We start from the raw sequence: 18,070 nt of genomic DNA, 5'->3' as shown, positions 1-18,070 counted from the left end.
TAAACTGGTTCTTGTGGTATAAACCCTAATCTAGAGAGAACCAAGAGAAAGAGACGAACTGTGAAGAAAAATGAAGAAAAATATCTATCGTATGTGCTGCAACCACTCATCCTTCACTATATATACTCGGATCAATATTAACTCACGGACTATCCATGAACCCAAACCGGGTTTAACAACCCGCGTGCTTTCTTACCCTGTACACTGAACATATACAAATACCAAACACAAATACATACCAAATATACAATAACAACTATATACTTAATGATAAATGATAAGTTTGTATATATATATAATATCTTTCAACAGTATATTTGAATATGATGACGGAAAAGAACATAAGATGATCAATCTATGATCCTCCTCGTCATACTTGATTTCCAATGTAGTCATATTATAAATAATATCTTTGAACTCGAATATGTTGGTAAGCAAGTCTCTACATTATTGAAGTTTATGTAAGGAAAAAACTTTTGACTTATCTTCATCTTACTCATGATATATTTCTTCATGCATACTGATTCAAGTTTTGAGCAAACCGTAGCCGCAATTCTTTCATTAAATACTTTGTAACACCCGCAGATTCGGGCTAATCAATTAAGATTTAACAAGCGTTATAAAATGATATTTTGATAGAATATTATTTAACTAAAAAAAATCCGTTTGTAGCGAATAATTTATTAAAAAAAATAAATAAGCTTAACACAAAAGCAGAAAAAGAAATAATAATAACCTGGTCTGGATCAAGGCAGTGGATTGTGAATCCACCATGCGCGGGTTCAATTCCCATCGTTCGCCCAAATTGAATTTAATTTATTTTTTTTAATAAATTATTCGCTACAAACGGATTTTTTTTAGTGAACGTGTCACAACTTCCTCCTATTTTTTTTGTGATCCCCATGCTTCATTAGCCCATACTGCTCCTGAAAGAATACCTATGGTTAAAAATATAAATCCTAGGCTAATCACGCGATAACTCCAATAATCTAATTGTTGAATCAATTGGGCCTTGTAATAATTCTTAGCAGACAAAAAGTAATTTTTAAAAAAAATATTGTTTCTTTCATTCTTGTATTGGATTTCACCAAATGAAAAAGACTCATTTAATTTTAAGAAATTATTACTTTTATAACTATAAAAAATCTTTCTAAATGTAATGACTAGAAGTGCTACTGATAATAAGGATCCACAAAGAAGAGCCGCATAGCTCAATATCATCATACTTACATGCATTATTAACCACTCCGATTGTAGAGCAGGTACTATTAAACAAAGTTATAGTATATGTGATAAATATTCCGTACATATAAAGAACGTTGAAATCCGACTTCATATGAAAAAGTTATACTTTTTCGAAGTTTCGTGATTAAACCGGCACAACTTTGCGTATCGAAGAAAGTGATTTTTTGATAAATTAATTTTTAATCTAAGTGATCTAAATGAAAGTCGCAGTACTCATTAAACCGAGAGCGTGCATATACAGAACATCTAACTCTGACTTCGTGAGAGGAAGTTATGATTTTTCGAAGTTTCAGCGCAACAATGCGGACACAAAAATTGAAATTTTAATCGGTTGATTGTTAGTTGAAACAGTCTAAATGAGAATTGAAGATTATGTGAATATTGTAACGCCTGTGTTTCTGGGCTTGTCATTAATGTTGGTATAATAGTCTAGGTTAATCTTTGTAACCCGTTTTGAAATAATAGAATTGTATTATTTGAGTATTATGTGTTTTGTGCTTAATTGCTTAATTATGTGATTTGATTAATTAAGAATAAAAATAATCGTCAAAATTTAAGTGTAAAATAAATTTGATATCTTTACATGAAGTTGTAATGGCCGAAACGAGGTTTCCGAATATATATAGAACGCCCAAATTTGACTTCGTATGAGGAAGTTATGATTTTCTGAAGTTTCGACTTAGCGGTATGCAGCCCGAATACTCGATTTGAGATCGAACGGTTTTTAGCCGAAACAATCTAAACGAGAATCGAAGATCTCGTTAGTGGTAGCGAAGCGATAAAAAGTTAGGCGAGAACGGACGCCGGATGAAGAAGTTATGAATTTATAACGATGTTTTTCTGTCCCGGCCTACTAAAAATAAATAATAAAAATAAATTCAAAATTATCCGACGGAGTCTAAACGAAAGTTGTAGAGCGTAGTCTCACCTACGCGTGGATATAAACAACGTCGAAAACGGAGTTCGTATGAAGAAGATATGAATTTTTGAAGTTTATTAAATAATTAAAATATATAAATTTAATCTTTAATTCGGATGTATATCCGAAGGAATCACTGATCTGATCCGAAGTACGCCCAGCGTACTAGTGTATGCCCAACGTACCCCGATGCATGCACCGCCTCGGACTCGAGTGCTCCGATGACGCATGCAGTGACGATCCGAGGCGTACGCCCCGCGTACGGCTGTACGCCCAGCGTACTGCGAGGCTTCCACCTCCTATAAATAGGATGCGAGGGTTCCAGGCTTATTTGCTCATTTCTCCTCCTTTTTGTGCCAAAGCTTTGCGTGTAAACCCCCGAAGCCATCCCGACGCCCTGGATCTCGTATCCAAGTTAAGAAGGAAGTTTCACGCTCCCGAGACCCCGAGACGTGCGATTCCCGAGCCGAAGCTCTACCCGCGAGAAGTTCGATTTTTGTGGAGATCTTCCAGATCTGCCGAAGAATACTACTTCTGCAAGTCGTAGTGCTGTCGGATCATCTTCTGATCAAGTGAGTGTGTAGTTATTTTCTTCTAACGCATAATTATGAAGTATTTTATACGAAATACGTGTTATGTGTATAATTTTGTTGTTATGTGTGTGAATGTATATTCACTCTCTTCTATCTCATAGATATGATCTATTTTCTATGAAATACGTGTTATGTGGGTGTGCCTCATCTGTTATGTGGAATATGTATTGAATGAAAATGCTATACAGGTTTTAAACTATGTGTAAAAATATATATTTTTATCTACTAATATGTTGGGTAGAACATGGGTAGATAGTTGATGTGTGATAAACAGATAAGAGGCCTCGATGTTGTTGTTGTTGATCTAGTTATTCAGCGGAGTATGGATAACGACCACAGACTCTTTCTAGACAGTCCAGTGGAATGCTAGCAGGTTCATAACCTGTAGGTGTTGTGAATGATGTATTCACCGGTGTACTCTATCCCCCTCATGGTTGCCTTTAGAACATCTATTGTTGAGGAAACCCCTTAGCAGTAATGTCCGTCTCGATGAAAATCCTAGATTAGGTCCCTTGAGATAGATGTTGTTTTAGGGACGTAAAGTGAGGATAACGGGAATGGGTAATCGGGTTATCGTTGGTTGGTGAATTTAAATATAATTATTTATTGTGGGTTGAAAACCCTATATGCTCACCAGGCTCCCAAGCCTGACCCGCTCAGTTTTATTTGTATTACAGGAAGCGGCGCAAGGGCATAAGACGGATGAATCATCGAGTTGTTTTGTTTACAAGTCTGTATATGTATATATTTGTTGAATGACTTGTAATGTTATCGTTTATGCTTTATGGTCTGTATCGGAACATGACATCCCGAGTTTTGATTATATAATGAAAATGCATCTCTTGATGAAATGCTTTGATAAATATTATTTTGGCATATTTTGTTTTGGGAATAAATTCCGCAACTCTTTTAAATCAAAAGGATTTACTCTGAAATTATTTTAAAAAACATAAATGAAACCGGTCTTTTCTGGCCGTGATTTTGGGGATGTCACAAATATGAACCCGTCGATATAAAGAAAATCAATAACGGAGTTCATATGAAGAAGTGATGAATTTCGCACGGACTTTAACAGTCTAAAACGGTCTAAATATGATTTTTTGTTAGAGCAAAAATTAGATGTTGAGACCTTAATGAATGTTGTAGAGCTCATCGAGAGGATTCTAAGGATACAAAGAACGTCGAAAACGGAGCTCGAATGCAAAAGTTAGATAATTGAATGCTATATGTGCCAAGACTTTTATCAAGCTAGTGCATAGTTACTTTCCTCCAGTTTACGATCTATCAAGTAAAGAACAACTTGGTAGGATCATGATGAACCGTAAGATAGAACCTAGTGACACGTGTTGCGTAAAAATCCCTATAACAATACTGTCAAGAACGATGACTATGATGACCCTTAGGGTAGATTCTTAGGGAAGAATAAAGGAGAAAAGGGGGATGAGTAATCGGGTTAATTGTTTGATAACTAAACATATTAACTATATTACTGTGGGTTGAAAACGTTATGTACTCACCAGATTTCCCAATCTGACTCACTTAGCTTCTTTGTATCACAGGTAGCAGTATAAAGATTCATGAATGATAAGAGATTCAAGGAGATGTAGATTGATAATCTAAGATACTATAAGGTTTGTTTATGATTATCTTTTGTATCAGTTATGACATTCCAAACTTTTAAAAATCAACGAAAAACATTTCTTCAGAAATACTTTTACGAGACCAAATTCCGCATTTATAAATAAACTTTGTTTTAATTAAGCATAAATAAAAAGTTTTAAAATGGTCGTAAAAATGTGGATATCACATACTTTTTGGAGAATATTATTGTGGAGATGTAACCGTATTTATGCCAAGAATTTACGATCTTTTTTTTAATCGGGGTCCAAAACAAATATAAAGTGAACATCTAGTGCAACGATCCAAAAACAAAATGATATAGTCCTGGACTCAACTCAACACCACAAGCCCATGGAAGATCCGTTGACCATAACTGGGTCGAAAGCTGCTGTCAAGATAAAAGCTCCAGGTGGGTCAAAATGATTAGTCAATCACATTAAGCACATGTTAAATTAGTTAGTGGAAGAAGTAGTTTTTCCAACATGCATGATCTCCTTTCCATCACCCATGTTCTCTAATAAAGTGCATTTAGTTTAGGTAGCATTTTCTTATTTAAGTCTTGTAATTTCATTTGGGAAAAAAACGTGCATAAAATTGTTCCAAGTATATTGTGTGTTCTTCTTCACTCTATCTTCTTGGAGGCTAACCCACTTAAGGGCATATAATTTGGTGCTTTCATTCCCCATCTCCCAACCTTGCCTCCCCGGAAAGATACGACAATCGACATCCCTCCTAAACCAGAAAACAAACCCAATGAGAATCCACTAGACCACATTCAAGCACTTTTTCATCTTGCCACCACCACTAACACCCAACATGACACCCTCACCATAAACATCGCAAATCATCACCACCCAACATACCTACCAAACCCACCTCCATCGTCACCGCTGCCGATCAACCACAACCCCCGACCACCGAAAATTCATCTCCTGACATTTGACAGATCCAACCCCCTTGATTGGCTCTTTTAAGCCACCAATTACTTTGACTATTACTCCATTCAACCCACCCAACATCTCCTGTTAGCTCAATTCTACTTTACCGTTGATGCCTTAAGTTGGTACAAATACTTAGCCAACAACAACCTTCTCACTTCGTGGCCTGAGTTTTCCCATGCTCTTGAACTCTACTTTGGTCCATCGTCTTTTGAGAACCACCAAGCTGCTTTGTTCAAACTCTAGCAAACCACCACAGTCACCGAGTATGTCGCGAATTTCGAACGGTTAAGTAATATGGTCGTTGGGTTGCAACCAGAAGCATTGCTAAACTGCTTTATTTCTAGTTTACGACCAACTATCCAAAATGAGTTATCTATCCTTAAACCCACTTCCTTTACCCAAGCAGTCAGCTTAGCAAAACTCTTGGAAGAAAAATTCACCGCCTCCGCTTCCCCTGTTGCTATCAACCACGTCGAGTCCCTCCAATCACCAACCCTTTTACTGACCCCCACCAAGGGCTCCTCCGTCTTGGTACCTGCTTCCACCGTTATCACTTCTGCCCAACCAACTACCTCTACACCACTGCTCACCGCTCGCCTGTCTGTCACTTGATCAGCTGCAACAAAGTCGCCCTATCAGGCTTTTTTTCGTTGCCTCGAACGCTACACACTGGGACACCGTTTGCAATCCCCCCAATTTTTACTCATTGTGGACAATACACCACACCTTCCAACAGATTCCACCTTACCATTGCTAACCGACAATCCCACTGTTCCACATTTTATTTCTATTTCACCGACTGTTTTTTTCGGGATGACTATCGCAACCTCTATGAAACTAACCGATCTTATTAAGGACCGCCCGGTTAGCATTCTTGTCGACTCTGACAATGCCCATAACCTAATTCAGACAAACATCGCCTCCTTGCTCAACTTAACATTCCAACCAACGCCTCCATTCCCGATGCTCGTCGGAAACGGTGAACCACTACATTGCCACGGGTATTGCCCTCACGTTCCAGTCACCTTGGATCGAACCTCATTCCCGGTACCGCTTTTTCTTTTCGCCTTCACTGGATGTGAACTTATTTTGGGTTATGCTTGGCTCTGCTCTTTAGGCCCTATTAGGGTGGATTTCTCGGTTCCCTCTTTATCCTTCCGGTTTAACAATCAACAAGTTACTATACGCGGGCTTCATCCACCGGCCAACATGACCTTAACTACAGGTGTTACCATCTCCGACCTTGAGGACAAGGTCCCGTCTTAAGGGGAGGGCATTGATACAGTCCGGGACTCAACTCAACACCATAAGCCCATAGAAGATCCATTGACCACAACTGGGCCGAAAGCTGCTGTCGAGATAAAAGCTCCAGGAGGGTCAAAAGGAATTAGTCAATCACATTAAGCACATGTTAAACTAGTTAGTGGAAGAAGTAGTTTTCCCAACATGCATTATCTCCTTTCCATCACTCATGTTCTATAATAAAGTGCATTTAGTTTATGTAGCATTTTCTTATTTAAGTCTTGTAATTTCATTTGGGAAAAAAAACATGCAAAAAATTCTTTTTCACTCTATCTTCTTGGAGGCTAACCCACTTAAAGGTCATATCACAAAAGTTCATACTTGATAGTAGCAAAAAAAATACGGTTTGGAAAAACAATTTTGAGATTGATGTAGTCAGTTTATTTGGCTTGAAAAGTGAAATTTAGAAAAGAAAACCGATGGCTGAAGAAAAACCTTTAAAATAAAAGAACAACTGTGTATGGCCTTTTATCGCTGGAAAAAACTTCAAGAAAAAAAAATTGATTTTATTGGCAAAAAAGAAGAAAGGAAACAAAATCGATTATAGCTCTATAACGACTTAAATAAATGGGCTAATATATAACTTATAGGCTTAAAAATTGATTATATTGGGCTGGTAAGATTGTTTATCTAGAGTTATATATCAGTCCAATTTCGAAAAGCCTCGTCGTATTTCTTAAAAGACAAAATTACAAAATAGTCCCTGTGGTTTCCAAAAAGTATCAAAGTTAGTCCCTGCTAATTTTTTTTGATGTAAATGGCCCTTGTGGTTTTCAAAACTTGCACAGATGACCCTTTTTACTAACGCCGTTAGTTTTTAGCCATTAGAGACTGAATTCGTAAGAGTATTTTCGTCTTTTCAAGTATAAAGGGACTGGATTTGCAACTTTAGTTAAACCACAGGGACCATTTTTGTAATTTGTCTTAAAATGAAAAGTATGAAAGAAAATGAGGGATCATTTTTGTAATTTGTCTTAAAATAAAAAGTACCAAAGAAAATGAAAGAGAATGAGGGAAGAAGAATTCGAAATTGGGACACCTCCCCCTCTTCCTTTTCAACCAAAACTCTAGCCAATTAGGGTAGAGTGAAACTTGTTTTATATTTCTGAAAAATAATGTATATTATCTAAAACCTTAAATACATTAATAAAAAAAACATATTTTTATAAAAAAAACTTTTTTAAATTAAACAAAATATATTTTTAGCGTATTGTAAAAAAAAAAAATTTTTAGAAACAATTTACTTTTTTTTACGTATTTGTTTTTTATAAAATATTTTTTATGTATATAAAAAAAATATTTTTTTCATATAATATGTTATTATATTCCTATGATCCTAAAGCATATTTTTACGTTTTCATATAAAAATATGTTTTTTTTTTATTTTACGTAGAAATAAAAAAGCTTTTTTTTACGTATTTATTTTATGTAAATTATGTTTTTTTTATATATTTAAAAGAATATGTTTTTGTATAAAATATTATTAGATTGTTATAATCCGAAAATATATATTTTTATCTTATGTTAACGTCTTTAGTTGGTTTGCAATTATTTTTTTACGTAAAAACATTAAGAACAAAATAACATTTCGTAAATATGTGTTTTTGTATAATATTTCATCTTAAATATATGTGTAACGTTTATAATATGTTGTCTTAAATAAGCTAAATATGATATCTTAAATAATTATTTATACGAAATGTGTTGTTGTATAATATGTTTTTATGTGTTTTCATAAAAATATGTTATCTTAAATATATTGTTTAAAATACGTTTTACGATAGAAACATTAACCTGATAAAATATCATACAAAAACACATTTTTACGTTATGTTAACGTTTTTAGTTTGTTTTACGTAGAAAATATAAGTCGTTTTGATTTGATCCTAAAACATTTTTTTACGTTATGTTATCACGTGCTTAATGTTTTTACGTAAAAACTTTTAATACGAAAAATGTATTTTTTAAATATATAAAAAATCATATTTTCCATAAATAAATACGTTAAAAAATCTTTGTTTTCTATGTAAAGAAAAAAAAAACATATTTTTATAAAAACGTAAAAATATGTTTTAAGATCATAGCAATGTAATAACATATCATACGAAAATGTATTTTTTTAAAATACATAAAAAAATTACGAAAGACAAATAAGTAAAAAAAAAAAAAGTAAATTGTTTGTAAAATATATTTTGTTTACAATGCTAAAAATATATTTTGTTTAATTAAAAAAAAAGTTTTTTTGTAAAAATATGTATTTTTTATTAATATATTTGCGATTTTTTGGTAATATATATTAATTTTCGGGAAAATAAAATAAGTTTGACTCTAGCTTAGTTGGCTAAAGTTTTGATTGAAAAATGAGAGGGATAGAAGGTCCTAAGTTCGAATACTCCTTCCCTTATTTTCTATCACTCTTATCATTTTAAAACGAATTACAAAAATAGTCCCGGTGGTCTATGAATACCCACAAGGGCCATTTGTATCAAAAAAAAAAAAAATTAGCAGGATTAACTTTGTTACTTTTGACAAATCATAGGACTATTTTTGTAATTTTGTATTCTTAGAAAAAAATGATTATCCTGAGTTAACTCCTTGAGTTTATTAATTTGTAGATAAAATTATGTTATATATTATTGATTTATTATGCAAAAAGAAAGCCTAAGTTCTTAATTGACTTAACGACTTTTGAACCAAAACCACCTATGGATCTCTCTGCTCTTAATAAATTCTTCATTGATACCAATTTACGATATATATGATTTTTCTTCAAATAGTAAAAGTACCATTTGAAGGTCTTGTTGATCAAACCCAATTATTAATTTCCATTAATGTAGTTGAAATATTTTCATAAAAAGAACTGTAGCAATCTCATTGACATCCAACAATAAAACTATTATCATTCACACCAAATTACAAATATCAATACCAATGCCCTAGTAGCAGGCCCACCATTACATTGTATGTTTCATTACATGTTATATATGCTTCATCACAAATATCAATTAATAAAAAATCCAAGCGAATCATTCTTTAAAATATGCTCCATACTTCAAATATTTTCGAGCAATAGTCCCATTAGCACCACGAGGATAAAATCCACCGGGATAATGTTCATTTCCATTTTCATAAACAATACGAAGAATTTGCCTTGGTGTGCGACTATATGACAATGAATTTTTATCGCCAGACAAAATGTTTCCCATTATCCTCCCTTCAGCCCCTAAGTAACGTGGGACAATAAGGCCTTCGTCTCTTATGCCAGTATGACCTAATTTGTTTCGAAGCTCTGAGATTCTGTTAGTGAATTCTGCTACTGTGTAGTTATATGGGATCACCTTTTCTGTCTTTCGTTCGTAAAGAAGACTTCTAATAACTGCATCTTGACCTGCTTCGATACCCAAAAGACCGGCAACAAGCTGGTAATAATTTTTCCAATTGTTAAAAAAAAAAAAAACAATTTTTTATTAATACATGCATATGCATATTTTGTTTATTTGAAGTACTTTAAGTAATAGAGTTGTTTTGGTAAAAGTAAAGAGACGTAACATTTTTTCATTAAGATGTACAAATACAAACGCACTTCCTAGAGAACATCTTACTCTTACAAGTAATAAATCAGGTTGTAGACTATTAGTTGACAAAGCATAAAAAATATTTGAAAAGTAATAAAATAATTTTTAAGGTGCAATATTATTTTGAATTGTAGAATCTCTTTAGTCTTTTGTCCATTGACCTTATTGTTGGTATTACGATCACAGATTTCAAATGTCTCTAGTGACGTTTCCGGGGGTCGATATGGACTATGTGCATGGTCATGTTTAGGCCATATTTCAAAATATATAAAGATCTCATGTGTCTTGAAACGTAGCACAATTATCCTCATCGTATGAAACAAGTTAATATTCGTATTCGTTATTATTATTTACTAACCCTACATATTATCTTATAATAATATACAAAAGTGGAAGACAGAAAATAGTATACCTTTTTTGCAATGGGACTTAGGAGATATGGATTTGCACCTACATAACCTGTAAGGCCGACATAAGGGATAACGTAGGACGCGAGCAAATAATTAATATCGTTGGCATATGGATCAAAAGGTGGATATAAAGGCTCTCCAAATGCATTGTTCATTACATTTGCAAATGCTGCTTCACTTAAATTCAGCAATGGCCTTGGAAATCCAAGAATCGTGCTTTTTATAGCCCTGTGTATAATGCGTATGTATAAAATATTTTAGAAACATCTCAAATACCCATAAACCTCTAATAAAAGAAGGGTTACAAGGATGAACCTGACATGACCAACTTCTTGATAACCAAATTGGGTGATTATGTCTCTAATTAAAGCACTTAGATTGGCTTGTTTTACACCGATCGGTGGTGGCCCACCACCAGTAAGATTCGGTTGGATTTGATCCAAACCCCTACCCAAAGATCCAAATAAGAAGAATTCACATTCCAAGTATTCTAAATTTAAGGGAAACTCTAAAAGTTTTGTATCAGATTTAGGCAATTTGAAATTTGCATGTGAGGTGGTGGACTCCAAAAGGATGAGGAGTATTATGGTTATGATCATCTGGCCGCTAGTGGCAAAGATGGCGGAGGAGGATGTCACCATGGAATATTGAGAAGGGTTTTTGCTTCGTTGTCTCGAATTTAGCAAGTATCTGGTTTGATAATTTATAATATGCATGTTTTCATTTTATAGGGGTCGAAATTATGTGGTTAGGAAATTATGAAATTTAGCAAAAGAAAAAATGTGAATGGACATTTAATGATCGGCTAATTAAGGGTGTGTAGTGCTACTTGAAATGGAAATATCTTGTTTTGCTAGAATCTATTATTTCGTCCCAAACACGTAACAATTTTGTGAAATCTGATTGAGTAGTGTTCACTTATGTTTGTCTCGGTTTTTTTAAGATATGGTGATATTATCAGGGATAGACCCATGATAACAAATATTTATTTAAAACAATTACAAAAAAATGTTGGTTTTAACTATTTGATTTTGATATTTATTTTTAATTTTTTAAACAGTTAAAAAATATTTATATAAAAAAACAAAGCTAGCAAGATGCTAAAAAACATTTACATTTACATTAGAATGACATTCATTCAATTTTGGATCCAATCAATCCATTTAATAGCAAGTTTATTGTTTATAAACACAAATCATTCAAACAAATAACCAAAAATACGTTTAACTTATCAAGCAGATAATTAGATTTTGACATTTATTTAACCGAAATAACACTAATAAAATAATGGATCGGTATGGTCCTTGTGGTGATTGCATATAACAACGATAAGTGCACGTTAGTTGAAACAAACGATGAATAAATATTTAGATAGGCTATAAAACGACTTTGAATTTAAAAAAATAAAAAATAAAAAATAAAAAATAACATTACACATAAATTCAACCTTATGAAAGCAGGATTGATCAAAGTAGACTTGTCCAAAAAGGTTCACATGTAGTTCCCTTAAAGAAATAAAATGGTTTTAAATATGAAAATGCATTTAATTTAACCACTACCAAAAAAACGTTTAACCCTAACTTCTAAGAACTTCGTACCAACATGACAAATATATTCTAGACGCGCATGGACGAGTTAAATGACATTTGCAAAATTATTTATTATTTAAGGAAGAACTTTCAACATGTTTAATCAAACGAGTTAACACGACATGACAAAAAATTAAAAAATAATGTTAGAGTTGAGAATTTTAACTCGAAAATGACATGTTTCTAAAAATGCAAGTTTTTTTTTTTTAATTACTTAAATAATTGGACAACCCCAAATCCAAAATTAGATATAAAAGAAAACTATGGATTGAGTCGCTTTGTAATAAGAAAATGACTTACTGATTAGGTAAATATACTCCACAGTCTTACGATGTCACTCCCTCCTCCTTATGACTTCCCCCTTCCACCTTTTAACTAATACTCTTTTTTTCATTTTTTTCTTTATGTCCTTCAAACTCCTACTTTTTCAACATGTTTAGGGTTTCAACCCGTTATGACGTAATATATTTACAAGGTATAAATCGTAACCTGCTAACCTGACACAAACTTTGACACAAAAATAAATGGGTAGACATGACATAACACGCTAATTAAACAGGTCGAGTTAGGATCAAACTCTCTTAACTCGTTTAATGTTTCAACTTAAGATGAAGCTTATAGAGTACACCAAGTTTGTCAGGTCTAGTCTAAACTCCTTAAACTTTCCAAAAGGTGGCTTCCACAAGGGGGCTTCCTGACACATTTAGACTTTCTAAAGGTTGGATAAATTCTTGAAAATAAGTTAAGTACACTTCAAAGAGAGAGTTATAAAGTGGGTAATTTCATTGAACTCAAGACATATCTAAAATGTGAAATGTTGTAACGATTTTGTAACTTTCGAAAACTATTTACTATTTTCCAAAAAAAATGACATTATCATTCTTATCCATCTAGGGGTTATGCAGGTATAGATACTTATGATATACCAAAATTTTGGTGTCCAACGAATTTGAGTTTTCCATATATTTAATCTAGCATGTTGCTTCATTTTAGTTATAGAAACTAGAAGTGTCATCTTATGGATTAACTTAAAATCGATTTTAGGAGATGTAACATCCCAAAAATTCAAATTCAAATTTTCATTTTAGCATAAGATAAAACCATTCATTCCCATCCTATCAAAGATAATCAAACTATATAAAATGTGATATCATAAAAACATCAAAGTATAGAAAATGTGATCTCATCAAAAACATCAGAGTAAAATATAAATAGATAGCGCAAAATCTCTGGAGGATGCGATGCAATCATGTCCGACTCTTCCCTTTATTATCAGAAGTACATCAAACATTTAAACTTAAATCGTAAGCACAAAGCTTAGTGAGTTTCCTAAGATACCACATACAACACAAGTAATGAGCCCCACCCTGGTTAATGGACCTCATATAATTGAATAATAGGCCCTACCCTAAGTATTGGACCCCGTCCTGAACAATGGACCCCACCCAACATAGCATAACAACGGGTCCTACCCAACAAGCATATAAACATAATAGAAAGAAAGTATATAAACAGACTAGAAAGAGTCACAATGAAAACAAGCATACAATGACACCACGTCTCCAATTATAATATAGTGAGAAGACTCACCTCATAAACAGTCATAAAATTAGCACAACTCGCAGAATGTGGGGGCTAGTACAACAACCACCTAATCATGCAAAAAAAAGTCAACCTCAACCCATGACCTAAAACCCTAAAGTTTGACCTAAAGTTAAACCTAGCCAAAAAGTCAACTTTAAGTCAAAAGCGCGCCATACTTTCTTCTGGGTACGCCACACCCACAAAAGGACAAAACAGTCGGGTTTAATAGCTTAAAGCAAGTGGGACTGAGAAAACCTTAAAAGATCACTGTACCTAAGAAAAGAATGTCACGTTCAAGCTTATATCACAAGGTATTTCAAATTAATCCATTAATTTAGAACTCCATCTTTCAGATATGAACTCTAACAATGTTCAAATGGATAAAGTTTCTAACTTTATCCATTAAGTCATCCCAAAACTCACTAGATCTAGACTTTTAAGCTCAAAATGACCAAAAAAAGACAACACCACTTGCATGGCTCAAATAACATGTCCAAGATATCAACTTTTCGGCTTAAAATGGTCCAAATAATAACCCCAAGTGCTTAGAAGGAGCTGGGAGTCACCTCAACTCCAAGCTCATCACCAAAATGGGACCAAAAGTACATAAAAGGAACCATAAGCAAGATCTAACAACTAGAAGGGAAGTTTTGGAGCTTTTTACTTACAGAAGTACAAAAAAGGTGTGAACTTTATGGATTTACTCTTTTCCTTCACTTCCAAGCTCCAAAGGAAATCAAGCTTGAAATGCGAGGAGATGGGCTAAGGTTTTCGAAAACACACTCAAGGGGTGATAAAGGTTGTAAATGATCCAACCCTAGAGGCTTAAGTGTGCTTAAATAACCATGAAACCCTAAAATCTCGTCAAGCCTATTGTTCGGAAGCGCACCGTGCTCAATAAACAACCCCAATCAATAATTAACTCAAAATTCGACTAAGGGTCAACAATATAATTTCAAGAATACATATCATAAATAAGATGTTACAAGATAAAGCATGCATAAGCTTGAAATTAAGGTTATGGAAAATGAACTCTACATCATCCTCATGATATCTAGGAATATTTGATTATTGATCTCATCTTTCCTGTAACATCCCAAAAATACAGGCCAAAAATTTCATTTTTAAATACGTCATTATAAGACCAACAGTGTAATAATACATCCGTAATATCATGTCAAGTCAAAACCAAAGTAGAAATAATCAAACGTGTTATCATAAAATAATATCAGAGTGTAATCCCAAAGATCTCATGTGCGGAAAACCATAGTGTGATACGCTGCGATCGAGCCGGCTCATTTTCTTTGAAAACGAAGTACCTGAAACCAAAACTGAAAACCGTAAGCACAAATCTTAGTGAGTTCCCCCATCATACCACATACCATACAATCATATAATGAACAACTAGGAGATACGGGCCTCGCCCACACTCATGGAGATACGGGTCTCGCCCAAACTCCGCTAGCTGGGAGATACAGGCCTCGCCCACACTCCACTATCTCTGAGATACGGGCCTCGCCCACACTCAGCTACTAATCCATAACATACAAGTATGTTCAATCATATAATGAACAACTAGGAGATACGGGCCTCGCCCACACTCATGGAGATACGAGCCTCGCCTACACTCCGCTAGCTGGGAGATACGGGCCTCGCCCACACTCCACTATCTCTGAGATACGGGCCTCACCCACACTCAGCTACTACCACATATATCATAACACAACATACTATCAGACATACCTGGGGTGTCCGAACTACTCTTCGATCCTAACAACCGAACTTGGGGACTATTCCTCTCCTACTACCACTATCACAGATAACATATCATGCCAGCATATAACATATCAGGTAGTAGCAAACCTAGATGATATCACAAAGACAATCATCTAACATACAACTCCTACTGGTGGGCCGGCATTGTGGCCATAGACCCACCGCTACTGGAAGGTAACTCACCTCGCACTGCTGAAGTTCCGTAGACTCAACCCCACACTGCTAAAGTCCCGCAGACTCGACCCCAGCTGCTGGATGACAGATTCTCGATCTGTCAATATCAAAACATCACCCAATTAATAATTGGGTCCCAACACATAACCAATAGTACATTCTTTGGATAATTACTACATTACCCCAAGCTTGACTCATTCAAGCCCAAGGCCCAATCCATAGACCCAAAGTCAATTAGGAATCAAACCCAACACATGGCCCAATTTTCCAAATTGGGACTAGGCCTACACATGGTTTCATTCTAAGGCCCAACACCATATAATCATTAAGGCCCAAACTATGGCCCATCTATGGCCCGATTTTCCAAATTAGGCCTAAGCCCCTTACATGGGCCTTACCCTAGGCCCATTAAATTATTCTAGTTCATTGGCTTGACTTTGGATGGCCCATTGATTACCCAACCCTCAAGGCCCAAAAGAAAGGCCCAACAATAAACCCAAGTGAAATTAGGGTTTCACATAAAATGATGATTAGGGTTAAGTTTCCTACTTAACCCATTAAAGACTTAATCCATTAAGTCCATTATCGCTTAGATTAATCTTTGCCAAAGTTTATTATTTAATATCTCAAGTTATTAAATGATTCTTGTGTGTGTGACCCGATTAATTCTTAAAGTTAGGGTTTCATTGGCATTAGCGCTTTCCAAACCCTAATTAGGGTTTCCAACCCAATACTAGCCCATTTAATAATTTGTTGGGCTTTTAGATCAATTAGGGCTTTATTGGGCCTATCAAGCCCACTAAAAATATTATTAAGCCCATTAGGGTTTTATTGGGTCCATTAGAGTCCAATAAGCTTCATTGGGACCATTAGGGTTTTAGTCCCTTGTCCAATCATCCAAACGAGTCCAAACACCATCAAAGCACACTACCACCCGACACAGCGGCCGGTGGCAGTAGGTGGCGGCAGCCACCACCCTACGGTGGTGGTTTTTAGTTTCTTTTCATTATTTTTCGTTCCGGTTACAATTACGATACTTTTATCCAATACTAAACACACACACACACACTAACTAACTAACTAACACTCACACATAAACACGGTGGTGTATGGTGGCAGCCACCAGCTCACGGTGGTGGTGATGCCTTTTCCGACCAAATAAACACCCATGCCTCTCCATGGAATTAAACACCCACATCGATGCTTCTAATCTGCGAGATACACCCCAGCCACCCTCCCGGTGGCCCACAACGGCGACATCAAAAGCTTTGGGACAACAGCCGCCACCTCGCGGTGGTGGCGGTGGTTTCTCTCGGTTCCCCGTCAAGTAGCAACACCCACCACACGAATCTTGAAGCAGAAATCACACACACCTACACGAACTCACAAAAGGTACACACACACACGTGTTTCCTTGCTTGTAAGTGGATCCAGCCGCCCACCTGGCGGCGTACGGTGGCGGTGGTGACACGAGGAAGCAGCAGCAGCGAAAAAGAAGAAGAAAAAGGAACGGTAACAGCTATGTAACAGTAGAAGAGAAGCGGCGGTACATCAGCGCTACAACGGAGTAGCGGCGTCCACCGGAAACAGCAACAACGACACTCCCGGGCGTGTTCCCTCCGACCTCAACTGCCATGTCGCTCCATGGCGGCGTTCGTCTTCAGCAGTGGGGGTTCACGTCTTCAGCGGAGTGAAATGACGTCGGTCATCTTGGTTCTTTGGCGGCTTGGTCGGTCGGAGAAGCAAGGGATAATGGGGTGGCGGCCGACGGTAGGAGGCATAAGGGGGGGGGGTGACGGTTGGAGATTGGTAAGGTGGCGGCTAAAGTTAGAGATATGGTTAGGGTTTGGTAGCGATGGCTTTAAACGGGAAGGAGGGTCACCGGGTTTAAATTCCGTGATCTTCAAACTTATATTCGTTTTTCCAAGTTCAGCCCCTCCCCATAACATTTGTTTTCAATTTAAATCCAAAAGTTACCCTTTAGCCCTCCTTTCCATAATTCCTTACAAAATAAATCCCTAATTTAACAAATAGCCCCTTAGCCCCAAATTCTCTTCAAATTGAGTCCGAAATTTACCATTTTAAGTCCCAATAATTTGCCGAGTGGTCCTTCTCTTCACAAATACTTACCCAATCAATCCGAACTTACATTTTAACCCCCAAATCTCTAAAATTATAACGATTAGCTCCTCGAGATCAATACCTTGCTAAATAATTATCGATTTAGGGCTACTATTCGCTCATTATTTTATTTATTGATTTAATAAATAAACGGGGCTTTACATTTCCTCCCCTATATTTTCTAACATTGCTTAGTTTTTTTTATGCAAATGTCAATATCA

At 35.5% G+C, this 18,070-nt stretch overlaps 1 protein-coding gene across 1 annotated transcript; it reads right to left on the bottom strand.

The window, feature by feature from the left end:
- Positions 1–9,575: 9,575 nt before the first annotated feature.
- On the bottom strand, positions 9,576–11,283 carry LOC145068553 (desiccation-related protein PCC13-62-like). The gene is made up of 3 exons (XM_079015532.1): positions 10,921–11,283; positions 10,608–10,833; positions 9,576–10,039 (listed from the first exon to the last, which is right to left on the bottom strand). The coding sequence occupies exons 1-3, from the start codon at positions 11,244–11,246 to the stop codon at positions 9,647–9,649; spliced, it is 945 nt and encodes a 314-aa protein (XP_078871658.1). The 5' UTR covers positions 11,247–11,283; the 3' UTR covers positions 9,576–9,646.
- Between the last annotated feature and the right edge of the window lie 6,787 nt (positions 11,284–18,070).

The sequence above is a fragment of the Lactuca serriola genome, chromosome 1, assembly GCF_051521515.1.
Source record: "Lactuca serriola cultivar US96UC23 chromosome 1, Lser_US96UC23_V15, whole genome shotgun sequence".
NCBI lineage: Eukaryota > Viridiplantae > Streptophyta > Magnoliopsida > Asterales > Asteraceae > Lactuca > Lactuca serriola.
Note: the sequence above shows the minus strand (reverse complement) of the source record. Positions and strands in the feature narration are given on the sequence as shown.

Bases quoted from the DNA above. Each gene is read 5' to 3' on its own strand.
- LOC145068553 (XM_079015532.1), bottom strand. From the start codon at position 11,246: ATGGTGACATCCTCCTCCGCCATCTTTGCCACTAGCGGCCAGATGATC. The intron at 10,834-10,920 runs GTTCATCCTTGT...CATTATACACAG, and splicing joins CAAGAAGTTGGTCATGTCAG to GGCTATAAAAAGCACGATTC. The intron at 10,040-10,607 runs GTATACTATTTT...AATTATTACCAG, and splicing joins TAAGTCCCATTGCAAAAAAG to CTTGTTGCCGGTCTTTTGGG.